We start from the raw sequence: 14465 nt of genomic DNA, 5'->3' as shown, positions 1-14465 counted from the left end.
AGAGAGAGAAAGAGAGAAAGAAAGAAGAGAGAGAAAGAGAGAAAAAAGAAAGAGATGGAGAAAGAGAGGGGGAGGGAGAAAGGAAGGAAGGAAGAAAGAAGAGAATATTTGTTTGCTGGTCTCTAAAAGTACTTCATTTACATTTAGATAAGATTCTGGCAACCTACATTGCCTGCTACCATGGAGATCTCCTCAGATGATATCTCAAAAGGTCTTGCATTTCTCAGAAGAGTAACTAGATAAATATGCAGTAATGCTTATTCAGTTCAATTTAATTCAGTAACTTTCTGTTTGGCATCTATCATGTATGATTTTTCTGTTAAGCTAAGTTATTAATGCTTATGTCTGTCTGTATCATTGAATATATGTATGTATTCTATGCTTACCAAAAGATGGTCCATCTTTGTGGGATTAACTTCCCTTAATTTAACTGGCCTGGACTTCAGATGAGAGCTACACAAAGTCTGCTCCTAGACTTTTACTTAAAGCCTGCCCAGCTCAGCAGGATCTGATTGAATCTGCCCTCCATTAGCATAATCTATGAGAACTCAAGCTTGCTGCCATGCCCATTGTGAAGCACTAAAAAAGGCTTTTGGTGTAGGATAGAAAAATAGAGTTATATCCTTCACCAACCGTCTCCTCTGATTCCCCAGATATAAAGTGAAAGTATGTATTTACATGTTTATGAAATACTGTGCTGTAACTTATTTTTATTGTACATAGTAACACAAACCACTTACTAACAAAGTACTGCCAAGTATGGGTCTGAGCCATTTATGCCAAAGAAAAAGGATCACTTATATCTGGTTTTTGAAATATTCCTGCTTAGCAAGAGTATTTAAAACTATTTAAAGAGTTTGTCTTCTTAAGAAAGCTAAAGCCTCTATCTCTAGTCTGGTTTATAGGAAAATGAAATTGCTAAATCCTTGCTTTATGGGTTTTACTTGACTGGCTGAAAGGATCCAAATATGTGTTATGTTAATTTAGGAACAAAAAAAGATTGTGTGCTACGGGTGCTAAGAACCCTGGCTCTAGAGTCAAAGGAGTTGAGTTCAAGTCATACTTATCTGTCATACTAGCTATTTGTGTGACCTTGAAAAAATCATGTATTCTCCATGAGCATCATTTTCCTCACCAGTAAAATGAGAAGGGGATGGATTAGATGGCCTGTGAGGTACTTTCTAGTTCTAGAACTATGATCATAACAATAGCGATAATAACATGGATATTTATAAAATGCATCAATATTTACAAAAGAATTTTAATCTCTGGGAATCAAGAATGACCCTTTGCCATCCGTAACATTGTAAAATTCATTCACTCAAAATTTGCATAGTCTAGCTTTTTGATAATTTTGTCTTAGCCTGAGCTGAATTTCACTCTTGGGTTCCAAGGGTAAGGGATTGAGAGAGCTCTAGTGGGCGGAGAAAGAGAAGGAAATAAATGGGATCTTTCTTGTTTTCCAGTTGGCTTTTTGAAGGATTAGGAAGAGACAAAGCTGAAGAACTTTTACTGCTGCCTGACACAAAGATGGGTTCCTTCATGATCAGAGAAAGTGAAACTAAGAAAGGTGAGGGAGACCAAAAGGTGCTTTTTTTCCATGCTGTTATCAGATTTCTATAAATTTCTTTCCCGCTTGACTCATTATGGCCCTTCGTTGTCCCATCCTCCTACACCTCTGGCAACCATATCCAAAACTGGTAAGCGAATGAGCAACCTACACACTACCTAAAGCATCTGGTTCATATGAAAGTACAAGTTCTGGAAATACAGAGATCGGTAAACAAGATGGTGGAAGGAAACGGAACCACAGAATTCTGGTTCTAAAAGGGACTTTAGAACACAGAATGTTAGAACAAGAAGAATCCTTAGGATGTCAACACTGAAAGGGATCTAATACCATAGAATATTAGAACGTAGATGTCAAAATGTCAGAAGAGGAAGAGGTCTTAGACCATCTAGCACACGACACTGAATGTTAGCATAGGAGATAGACTTAGACTGTTAGAACACAAGATGTGTTAGAACTGGGAAAAAGAAACTATTGTGATTAAGTCAGCCTTAGGGAAATAGACCAAACAAGCAGATCATTTCTGGCTTTACCCATCACTGTTATTATTACATATCCCAATGACCAGTTAGTAATGGTGAAGATAGCAAGATCTTGGAAAATGAAGAATAATAGTATTAATATTTATTAGAGAAAGCCTTATATCAATTGTGCAAATTAGAGCAAACCAGGAGGCTCTGTTTTAGAGTATATTTTCCATGCAATTTTTTACAACTGAAGAAAAACAAATAAGAAGCTCTAGGATGTTAAGTGTAAAAAGAATTTTAAGGGGACAAGCATCCTGGGGCATATTAATCAATGTTGGACAAGTGGCCACACAAGTCATTTTTCAGTTTAATATATTATTAACATTTAACCCATCATTTTCTTGTCTAAACACCGATAAAAGAATAAATTAAGTCCTGAAATATAATATTTCTGGATTTCTGAAGTGCAAATATTCACACTTAATTTAACAATTGGCTCTTGTGAGCCAGTTATAACTGGCTTTAATACATCCTCTAACCTCAAATTTTGCAGCAGTGAAAAGTGAGGGACTAATAAATCAAGTGATTTGCCTGAAGTCGCCTCGGTGGCAGAGCTAGGATTCAAAGGAAGACTTCAGTCTCCACATTCAGTATCTTATAAAATGGAACCCAATCAGTATAGCATAGTGGACTTCCTTTTGGATGTGAGCTATCCAAGTTAATAAATTTCATTCTGTGATTCTAGGAGATAAGAGACCTAGGTTCAAAATCTGCATTGGACACTTAAAAGCATGCATCAGCATCTAACGGTTTAGTGCCTCAGTTTCCTTAAATGAATAATGGCAAATTCAGAAAGCATTTTTAAAGGAAAGTTCTTGTCAACCTTTAAGTACTCTGTAAGTGTGCTATTATTATCAATAGTAGATGCTTAATAAATATCTATTGAATTGAATTCATTTATTTGTTCCTTCACTCATAAAATATTGAGTGCCTATGATGTTCAAGAAAGATACTCAGGGCAGTTAGGTGGCTCAGTGGATAGAAGAGCCAGGTCTAGAGGTGGAAGATTCTCGGTTCAAATCTGGCCTGAGACACTTCACAGTTGTGTGACCCTGGGCAAGTCACTTAACCTCCATTGTCTAATCCTTCCTGCTCTTCTACCTTGGAACCAATACTTAATATTGACTACAACAAAAGGTAAGGATGTATTTAAAAAAAAGAAATAGAAGGAAAAGAAATATACTATGCTAGAGAGCCACAAGTTCACTTGAGAGAAGATGAATGAGTACATTAGTAAGTCTAAAAGTACAGAATGATATTGTTTCCAAGGAGTTAACTCTGTCACATATGATAATACCAAAAAAAAAAAAAAAAAAGAACACTAAACTAAACGACACTAAAGCAAACTGAACTAAAAGCAAAACTGCTCATGGAAATCCCAAAGGAGTCCCCAAAGTCTGGTGCCCTAACTTTCATTAATTATTTCCACATCAGCGTGCTTGCCCCACCTGCTCTAAAAATAAAGATTATGAGCCCCATATGCAGTGAAGCATTCTCCCCCAGAGAAGCAGGCTCGGGTCCTCTGGGCATGTATGCAAAGTTCTCATGTATTTTCCACTCGCCACCCCTGGCTGCTTAACAGTACCTGAACTTTAGACCCTGTTCATGTTCTGGGAAAACACACGCTCGGTTTGATGAAGTGGCACTTGGGCAAAAAAGTGAGTGACTAGACTTAGGCAGAATCATAGATGCAAATGCTTATAGCTGGGAAAGACCATAGAAATGGAGCCCTCCCATGATACAGAGGAGGAGCCTGAGGTCTGGGTGATCCCAGAGTCAGAGAGAATCATGAGATTTAAATCTAGCAGGAATTGTGGAAATTATCCAGTCTGACCTTTCTCTTCATTTGAAAGATTTGAAACAACTTTTAAGATCACATATTCCCTCACTCTCCCATCAGAATTAAATCTCTCAGATGACACAAAGAAGGCATTATCACAGAGCAATTGTCCACATCCATTTTCAACACCATTCTTAGAATAAAAAAATACTTGATGGAAACTTAATCCATAATTATTCCAAGTCACTAATAACCTCTTCTCGGACCTGACAAAACATTTTCCCCCTCTCTGGCATACTTGTCACGTATTACAGATATTTGCACTTGGACTTCAGGCTTGAACAAAACTATAAATTTCATGAGGACCTGGACTGGATTTTATCAGATCTTTGCATCCTTCCTTGCATTTGCCAAAGCACTCAGTACAAAAGACATTTTTTTCTGGTGTAATGAGGTCACTTCTTTTTTTAACACTTACTTTCCATCTTAGAATGAACACTATTGGTTCTAAGGCAGAAAAGCAGTAAGAGCTAGGCAATGGGGATTAAGTGACTTTCCCAGGGTCACACAGCTAGGAAGGCCGTATTTAAGCCCAGGATCTCCCATCTCCAGGCCTGGCTCTCTATTCACTGAGACATCTCACTGCTCAGTGATTCTGGTTTCAAATCAAAAACAAACGTTTTAAAGGTTCCTTTTGTTTTTCTCATGTGGCTAAAGTAAACAGCAAAATGGACCCCAGACAGATGCTTTTTGGCATCAGTATTATAGGATTATCAATTTTGAACTTGAGTCAGGTGCTTTAGCACCATATCTGGTACATAATTGGTGTTCAATAAATATTGATTCTCAAGAGTGACTTTCTTTAAATTTTTTTTAATTTACTTGGTTGACTTTAAATTAAAGTGTGTTAAGAATAAAATAAAAAATATAATAAATAAAAACAATACAAATAAATCCAAACATCCTTTCATTAATATCTATCAATGTCTTAAAAGCAGAAGAATATACACAAAGCGATATAATGGAGTGGTCGGTCATTTAGAGATGAGGCCATGGGATTGTTTAGATTTCAGTGATAAATTCCAGTTCAGCCTGGTTGTTGCCATCTCTTGACTAGCTGATAGGGGAGCTGAAATGAATTCATGGTTTATTTTGATTATCTGTTGCTCTGATGTTTACCACCATATTTCCTAGGTGCTCAGCAAAAAGTAAGACTAAATCAAGGTACAGAGGCACAAGGTGAAGCATTCCTTTTAGATGTGGCCAATGTGCTGATTAAAAAGAAAATATTTTTTATTGTATTTGACCTGCTACAAAGGAAGGTTCTGTTGGGTGTATGGCTTGTGGTAGGCAGGAGGAGAGTCAATTAGAAATGATCATGAAGTAAAGATACTTCCTAGCTGTGTGACCTTGGGCAAGTAACTTAACCTCCATTGTCTAGTCCTTACCATTCTTCTGCCTTAGAACCATTAAAAAATATTGATTCTAAGATGGAAGGTAAGGTCATTTTTTTTTATTACATTTCATTATTCCCTAGCTAACAAATGGTCAAAGGATATAGATAAGCAATTTTCAGATGAAGAAATCAAAGCTATCAATAATCATTTGAAAAAATGTTCTATATCCCTCTTTATTAGAGAAATGCAAATTAAAACAACTCTGAAGTACCACCTCATACCTATCAGATTGGCCAATATGACAGTAAAGGAAGGTGGCAAATGTTAGAGGGGATGTGGCAAAATCGGAACACTAATACATTATTGGCAGACTTGTGAACTAATCCAACCATTCTGGAGGACGATTTGGAACTATGCTCAAAGGGCTATAAACTTGTACATACCTTTTGATCCTGTAATACTTCTACTTGCTAAGTCTGTATCCCAAAGAGATCATAAAAAAGGGAAAGACCTACTTGTACAAAAATATTTATAACAGTCCTTTTTGACGTTGCAGAGAATCAGAAACTGAGGGAATGTCCACCAGTTGGGGAATTGCTGAACAAATTGTAGTATATGTTGGTGATGGAATATTATTGTGTTATAAGAAATGATAAACACAAATCAAATTGCTTACCATCTCCGGGAACGGGGAGGGAAGGGAAATAGGGAGACAATTTTGATCTTATAATTTTGGGAAAACATAAGTTGAAAACTATTAATATATGTATTTGGGAAAATATCTTTATATCTTAAAATTTTTTAATTATCTTAATTTTTTATCTTTAAAACTTTTTTATTTTTTAAAAAGTATCTTTATCTTTAAAAAATTAAAATTACATTTTAACTTATTTGTGGTCATAGCATTTTTGATACCTCTGGGTTTGAAAACATGTGAGGCTCCTTTCAACTATGAAATTGCAGGATTCTAAATAAGACAGAGGTTGCCATTGTATCTCCATCTTAACTGTGAATATTAACAAAACAGAGAGGGAAACATGTGCTAGTCTCAAAACCTAAAGAAAAGTAAGTTTTTTCTCCTATGTGTACTTAATTCTATTGAATATCAAAAACAGTCATTTCTCTCAGTGGAAGAATTCAGAACCTACATACAGTCTTAGATCACTGCCAGATGGGCGTAAATGGCTAATAGTAACCAGCTTTGGGTACCAACTGTTGGGATGATCTAGGTTGCACCAAATAAGAACTCACCATAATCCAGAAATATATCTTTGAATAGTTGGGATAAAAAAAAAAAACCTAAGCCATCAGTCTAAAATGAAACAATTTACTCCCTTCTCTTGAATTGGAATAAGGTAAATACAACAGATTTTTTTTTTCTCCCATCACTCTAGGTTTTTATTCACTATCGGTGAGACACAGACAAGTGAAACATTATCGTATCTTCCGTCTACCCAACAACTGGTATTATATTTCTCCAAGACTCACCTTCCAGTGCCTGGAAGACCTCGTGAATCACTATTCTGGTAAGACAATCAATTAAATGCCTAATGTCGATTTTCACATCTGTCACCTGAGCCATATTTGTAGGGAATAGAATTCATTGCTTACTGAGCATTCTGATGAATACCCCTCAATTTGTTCCTTTTCTTCTAACTTCCTTCCAATAGTCTATTCTTCACCTTCTACTCTATAATTCAAAGCTCAGATACTCAAGGTTCTAGATGCCTTCTTCAAAATGACAATGACTACTTCTATTCACATTTGCATCAGTTAACAAAAAGGCTATCCTCAAAGTCATGGTATGAGATAAGATGGATGAACATGATTAGATCCATTTTGTAGATAACAGACACAGAGGAGGAAAATTATTTGGATAATGGCATACATACAAATTGCAAAGTTCTGGAATAGAACCCCTCTCTTTTTTTTAAAGCCTGATATTCTCAATATTTTTCTTGAGAAAATAATTATTTATGATTACACATCTTAGAGCAACTTCTTCCAGGCAATTCTGTGAGCTAACAATGCAATGTGATTATCCACATTTTATAACTGAGGCTCAGAAAATGAAGAAACTTTCTTAGAATTATTTAGTAAACGGAAGAGCCAGGACTGTAATCTAGGATTCATCATTATGGATTCAATGCTCTTGACATCATTTATTTGGGGATCTACTGAAAGCCCAAGCCTACTCATCTATAAAAGCCATTCATTTGTTTTTCATTCATTGAACATTAATTGAATGCCTACTATATACAAAAAACTCTTATAGGCAGAGATATAGAGTTGGAGAGATATGAGGGATATATCTCTCTAAGGGAGATATAAAATTTAGATAAAAGAGAAATAGAACCTTTGCACTTAGAGATTATAATTTGGTAGGGAGTAGACATATATAAGTATTTGATACATGTTATTAAAAGGTTAAATGATGAAAGAGTCAAGAGCCATGTAAGGTCAGAAAGCCCCAGAAATAACAGGGAAGACTTCCAAAAGGAGATGACATTTGAATTAGATTTTAAAGAATGCTGGAGTTGAAAATGTTTTATTGGTGAACATCTCTGAACTCATCTAAACCCTTTACTGTGTGTGAGTATAAACAATGGTATAGGATATATATGTGTGTATATAGATGCATACACATACATATATATATGCATATATATGTGTATATATATATATATATCTTGTACCATACTCTGCAGGCAATAAGGGATAGTAGAAAGCACCCTGTATGTAGACTAAGAAAATCAGAACCCAATTCTTGATTCTATAATCTTACTATCTGTCTGATCTTGAGTCAATTTCTTCTCTCAGAGACTCAGTTCCCTCATCTTTAAAATAAATGAATTTACTCAAGAATCAATCTCAAGATTTCTCAAAAAGGAAAAGGTTTTATAATATTAGAGCTGGAAAGATTCTTAAATATCTAACAAAACAATAGTAAAGAGAAAGGCTGGTTCTTTAACCAAAAGTGTTACTGAAAAATGTGATGAGTAAAAATTCTAAAAGACTGGTTCTGAGAAAGAAAAATGAATTTATTGATTAGCAATAACCAATAAATTAGTGGTCTACACATCTCTCTAAGTGATCAAGGGCAATTCATCCATAGTCTTGAACCTTTTAAATACAATTTTGAATGCACATTATTCAGTCTTTCTGTAGACAGGCCAAGACATTTCTAATTGGTGGACCCCTCCTGGTGATTGGGGAAAGTCACATGACTGATTACAGAATTCCAATATCCTTGCTGATCTAGATGGATGAATTAAATAAGGTCTGGTTAAGTTTGATTTGCACTGTTCATCCTAATGGAGAAAATCAAGGACACAGTCATGCCATTCCTGGATATGTGTGGGTGAAGCTAGCTCTATTTACAGAAAAGGATAGAATTTATATTCTCAATCTTAATTATCCCAAGTTGAGAAGATGCTCTGGGTCAAGGCATGTAAGGACATTCGTAGGAAGGTAAGATCATTCATAGGGTTGTCAGGACAAAGGAATGAGGAAAAGTCTTGAACATAAAATGAAATGTCACGGAACAATATTAGAAATTAAATGATATAGTATTAAGAATAAATCTTCTCATAAGGCAACAGCAGTTGCTGACCTTGGCTTCTTCATCACTATAAATTGTTTATGAGTGGTCTACATATAGGATATAGGTTCACTTGATGAAAACATGAGAAGTGAGCCCAGGCAGGATTTGCATATGATTCTCTATATCAGTCTTCCTGTAAATGTTCAAATAACTGCCTTAGAAGTATACTAAAGGAGATATAGTAGTGCCCCCAAAAATGGATATTAGTCTTGTTATACTATGCTCTAGTTCAGTGGTTCCCAAACTTTTATGGCCTAACATTCCCTTTTCAGAAAAAATATTACTTAGTGCCCCCTGTCACATACTATCACCGCCCCCTTGCAGTTATTCACCATCCCCAAATGCACTTGTGGCCATCACTGCCATCCTGGATCGCTGCAGCACCCACCAGAGGGTGGTGGCACCCACTTTGGGAATCACTGCTCTAGTTGAATGACATGTGGAATAATGAATATTGGGCACCCTTGTTTTAGGAAAGAAATTAATAAGCTGGAATATGTCACTCAAATGAGATAATAAAGTGTATTATAATTCCCAACAAGCTATACAAATGCTAGCTGTTATAGCAAGGGGGAATGACTTAGGATGGTGAGGGAATTAGAAACCATTTTATTTAAGGATTCATTATCTTAGGGAATGTCATGATAATTATTTTCAGGTATTTGAAAGGTTGTCATGTAGAAGAATAAGTAGGCTTGTTTTTCTTGGTACTCAATAAGTAAATACTAAGCAATTTCAGGAAAGAGGGAGCCCTAATAACTGGGCAGATGAGGATGAACTGAGTCAGTAATAAGAGGAGAAATGGGAACCAAAGCTGAAGTTTCTCTGGAGATGGGTTTCAGATTGATAATGAAAAAGAGCATAGTAACAAAGTTATCCAAAATAGGCTTCCTGAAGAGGTAGAGACCTCCTCTTCAATGAAGGTCTTCTAATAGAAGCTGGCTGACTACTTCCTGAAGATGGGTTTTTTTTGGTGGTTTGTTTGTTTTAAACCATTACCTGCCATCTTTGAATCAGTACTATGTAATGGTTCCAAGGCAGAAGGAAGATAAGGGCTAGGCAATGGAGGTTAAGTGACTTGGCCAGGGTCACACAGCTGGGAAGTGTCTGAGGTCAGATTTGAACCCAGGATCTCCTGTCTCTAAGCCTGACTTTCACTCCACTGAGTCACCCACCTGCCCCTGCTGAAGCTGTTTCAAAGTACAGCTTGTCCTCTCTCTTGCCTTGTACCACCTTTCTTTATCTGCAGGTCCCTTAGATAGAAGCTGCTCAGAACAAAGCTCCTGGTGTGGCAAAGGCAGAGATGGGTAGTGAGAAATGGCCAGGCATTTTTTTGCCTGGCATGGGGGTCTTCATTCAAGAGTTGGATGGCTTCTTCATAGCAAGGACTCATCCATTGAACAGGCATCAGTCTGAATGACTCTGGGGTTGCGTCCAAGTCTTGGATTCTTTGATGCTATGAAGAATGTCAGGGGGGTCCCTGGGATCCCCCAAGACAGCTGGAAATCTAACATTGAGCAGGAAGTGATAGAAGGTGACCACAAGTGAAAGAGGAAGGCAATCCTGGAACAAGTTGATTTGCCCAATGTTTGTAACTGAAAGTGGGTTATGGTGTTTGGTTTTTTAATGACAATCATTTGAGTTGTGTTTGAACCACGACATTTACATATACAAGAGCAAACATTAATATATGCTGGCCCAGGAGAATTCTTGTCAATGAGCAGACTGTGGGACCTGGAGAGGTGTAAGGTGTCTCCATTCTCTTGGTCACTGTTTGACTGCCACTATCAACCTCACATTTTGTTCTGTTCCTTTCAGCAAGCATTTATTAAGTACCTACAGTATTTATTATTTTATTATTTATTCATTTTATTATTTTTATTATTATATATTTATTAGGGCATTTTATTATTCTAGGAGAAATATCTGCCCTCAAGGAGTTTTCCATTAGGAAGGGAATAAGAAACAAAAACAAACAAACTACAGTTCACATTCTAAGTGTCTTAGAGAAATGAATAACAAAGTACTCCAAGAAATGTTTATTTCTCTAGCATCCCTTTGCTTTTTTTTAAACCTTATCTTCCATCTTAGAGTCAATACTGTGGTTTGGTTCTAAGGCAGAAGAACATTAAGATGTAGGCCATGGAATTAAGTGACTTGCCCTGGATCACATAGCTAGGAGGTGTCTGAGGAAAGATTTGAACCCAAGCCCTCCTGTCTCCAAGCTTGGTTCTCTATCCACTGAGCTACTTAGCAATCCCTAGGAACTTATACTTTAAAGAAAGAGAGAAATAAAAGAACATTTATCATTATATACAATGAGGTACGTTCTGGTCCTATGATTTAATTTGAATAATGAATTTCCAGATGAGGAAATTTCCCCTTCAGATTCAGTTTGGCATCTTCTCTTCTAAAACAGTGACTTGTTATTAAGTGACTTGTTAAGGGTCATATAGTAGGTGTCAGAAATACCTACTTGAACCCAGATCTTCCTAGTTTCAAGGACAGTTCTCTAATATGCTAGTCAAGTACATACAGAATGCATACAGGGTCATTTTTAATGCATTATGGAAGCGATGGTACTAGCAGCTACAGGGAGGGGATCAGGAAATGCTTCTTACAGAAGGCAGCACTTGAGCTGAATCTTGAAGGAAATCAGAGATTCCAAGAAGTAGCAGGGAGGAGAGAATAGATTCAAGCACCAGAGACATCCATTGCAAGATGGGAAATGGTACATCCAAGGACAGAACAGGAAAAAGGCTAGTATGGCTTCATCTTCAAGGGAATGGAGGAGAGTAAAGAGTAAGAAGGTTAGAAAGGACCAGGTTATATTGGGTATATATAGAATAATAATTCTCAAATATTCTGGTCTTAGCATGACTTCAGACATTTAAAAACGAATGAAGGCTCCAAAAAATCATCGTTTATAAGGGTTATTTCCATCAACATTTACCATATTGGAAATTGAAACTGAAAATCAGAATAATAAATTAATTTAAAAATTAATAATAATAAATACAATACATGCTAATAAATTACACATTTTATGAAAAATATATGTATGACAAAAATAATTAGTGAAAATAATGGCATTGTTTTACATTCTTTTCTTGTTTCTTTGGTTGTTTGGTTTAATAGAAGACAGATTCTTATATCACCTTCTGCATCTAATTTGTTGCAATATGTTGTTTTGGTTGAAGTGTATGAAGAAAATCTGGCCTTATAAAAATATATAGTTTGAAGGAGGAGAAGTATTTTAATAGGTAAAAAATACCTTTATTACTACAAAAATAGTTTTGATCCCAAGGACCCTTCTGAAAGTGTCATGAGGACCCACAACTGTTCTCAGACTATGCGTTGCAGGCTTTCTGGTACAGAATGGGTTGAAGATATCTTGTAGTTATTCCTTTATTTTGGAAACACCAATAAAAATGTGTGAACCTCTGAAAAATTCACAGTCCACCAAAGGTAGTGGGGCTAAGAGGTAAGAGTACACAAGTGAGAATCAGGAGACTAAATCTCTGCCAATTTACAATGTGACCTTGGGTCAGGCACTTCCCATCATAGGGCCACAAGTTCATCAACTTCAAAATGAAGAAACTGGTGGACATTTTCCTTAAGGTCCTTTCAAATTCATTCTCTACTGCGCATGTAACATTTTGTGTGGTTCTTATCTGAGTTATGACTTGTCCCTCACCGGATCAAGAAATGGCATCCAGTCTAAACCATTTCAACTTCCAAGGACCAAACACAGTATTTGATAGAGAATAAGAAGGCATTTCTATTTCCCTCTATAAGTACTGACTTTGTAATCTCTTTTCTTTTTCTTTTTTCTGATCTGGTATTACAGTTAATTACTCTATCTTGAATATCTAGTCTTTCACTTCCATACTTAATAACCTGATCATTTCCATTCCCAACCCATGACATTCTGAATCAATGAATATTTTATATTCTAAGATCCTGTCTTGTAAGGTTCCTTCTGGTGCTAACATTCTATGTTCTACGATCGAATATCCTATGTCCTTCCACTTCTAACATCTTATAAGAAGTGATAGGATGTTGGCATATATATCATAAGCTTTTGCCAACACTGTTTTTCTTAACAAAACAAAACAAAACACTTGTGAGCCAGTGTACCTGGAAGTAAGTGAGATTATGGGTGAGAACTATTCTCTGATAGTCTTTTGAGCCTATGTGCCACTCTCAAAGCCAGGGAGACTTGAGTTCAAGCCCTACCTCTGACATAAACTCAAATTTTCACCTAACTTCTCATTCTTTTAGCAATACTCTAACACTCAGTTTTAGAGAGGCTGCCAGCTCTTATTTGGTAGGGGAAGTTTCTCAACCTGAGCATTCCTCATGCCAACAAAATCACAGGTCCAGTCCCGATCCCTATTCCCTGATGCTGTTTAGGCCTTCTTCCAGAAAAGATGCTGTGCTATTCCAAGTACTATCCTCCATAAGAACAAGCACTGACTTCACAATCATTTTTTCTCCTTAATCCTGATTCAGTATTCTACAAATAATTTCTCTATTTTGAATGTCAACTTTCTCTCCCTCACCTAATAACCAGAAGGTCATTTCAATTTTCAGCCCACGACAGATTGTTATTAAAGAATCAAATCCAATTCAGCTTGACTGGAACCTCATGGCCCAAGTTTATATTTCTTAGCTACAGAGATTGGCCATTAATATTAGAATTAGATGTGGAAGCAAAATCTGGATTGTTCACCCTCTTTAAAATCTAGACATCCATCAGTTAGAGACCAAATTGGAAGCTCATGTTGCACGTTAAGGTTTGTAAATTATTTTCTTCACAATAGCCTTATGGGGTACATGGGGGAAGAATTATTTCCTCCCCTATTTGACAGATGAGGAAATTGAGTCTGGGAGAAACAAAATGTCTTACTATGTTCCCGTGGCTAGTAAGTCTCAGAGCCAGGATCTGAATCCAAGCCATCTATTTCCAAGTCCAGCTCTCCTCGCGTGTCACCCTGGCTACCTTCATAGCAAAGTCACTGACAGCACTTGATAAATACTAAGAACAAAAACATGTAGAGTCCAACTGAGAATGTGCTTGCTTACCAAAAAACAAAGAGAGATTAGCTTCAAAGTTGGGGCAGAGTTTAGAGATGTAAATGGACCATAATAACTCAGACACCTCAGTATTTGGCTTCTAAGTGTTTACATTAAGATTATGTTGGTCTTTTGCCTGGAAAAAAGACATGCTATTTCCTGGAATCCATACATACTTAATAAAAATGGAGCCAGACTCCTTTCCTTCAAATAATGGAACAGACTAACCCAGGGCTTTGGAATGACAGAATATTATTTTTAAAATGTTCTTGGAATGATGAATGTCCTAGTAAGTCCAGATGTTTAAGTGATATAGGAACTAGGTCCTGCTCATAATGGAAAAAAAAACAAAAAGTAAACTAATTTAATGATTGTTTCCTTTGAAATGGATGGGATAGAAGTGAAGATATTTCTTTTCCTTCCTCCCTCCCTCCCTTCCTCCCTTTCTTCCTCCCTCCCTCCCTCCCTCCCTTCCTCCCTTTCTTCCTCCCTCCCTTCCTTCCTTCCT

At 36.5% G+C, this 14465-nt stretch overlaps 1 protein-coding gene across 1 annotated transcript in view; it reads left to right on the top strand.

The window, feature by feature from the left end:
- SLA (Src like adaptor) overlaps positions 1–14465 on the top strand; it is a 51138-nt gene that overhangs the window by 17776 nt on the left and 18897 nt on the right. Inside the window, exons 4-5 of the mRNA XM_044684377.1 lie at positions 1467–1570; positions 6669–6800. Coding sequence (XP_044540312.1) covers positions 1467–1570; positions 6669–6800 — 236 coding nt within the window. The remainder of the gene's footprint in view (positions 1–1466; positions 1571–6668; positions 6801–14465) is intronic.

Source organism: Gracilinanus agilis, chromosome 1 (genome assembly GCF_016433145.1).
Source record: "Gracilinanus agilis isolate LMUSP501 chromosome 1, AgileGrace, whole genome shotgun sequence".
Taxonomy (NCBI): Eukaryota; Metazoa; Chordata; class Mammalia; order Didelphimorphia; family Didelphidae; genus Gracilinanus; species Gracilinanus agilis.
The sequence above is the reverse complement of the archived record's forward strand: the minus strand, read 5'-3'. Positions and strand labels throughout refer to the sequence as shown.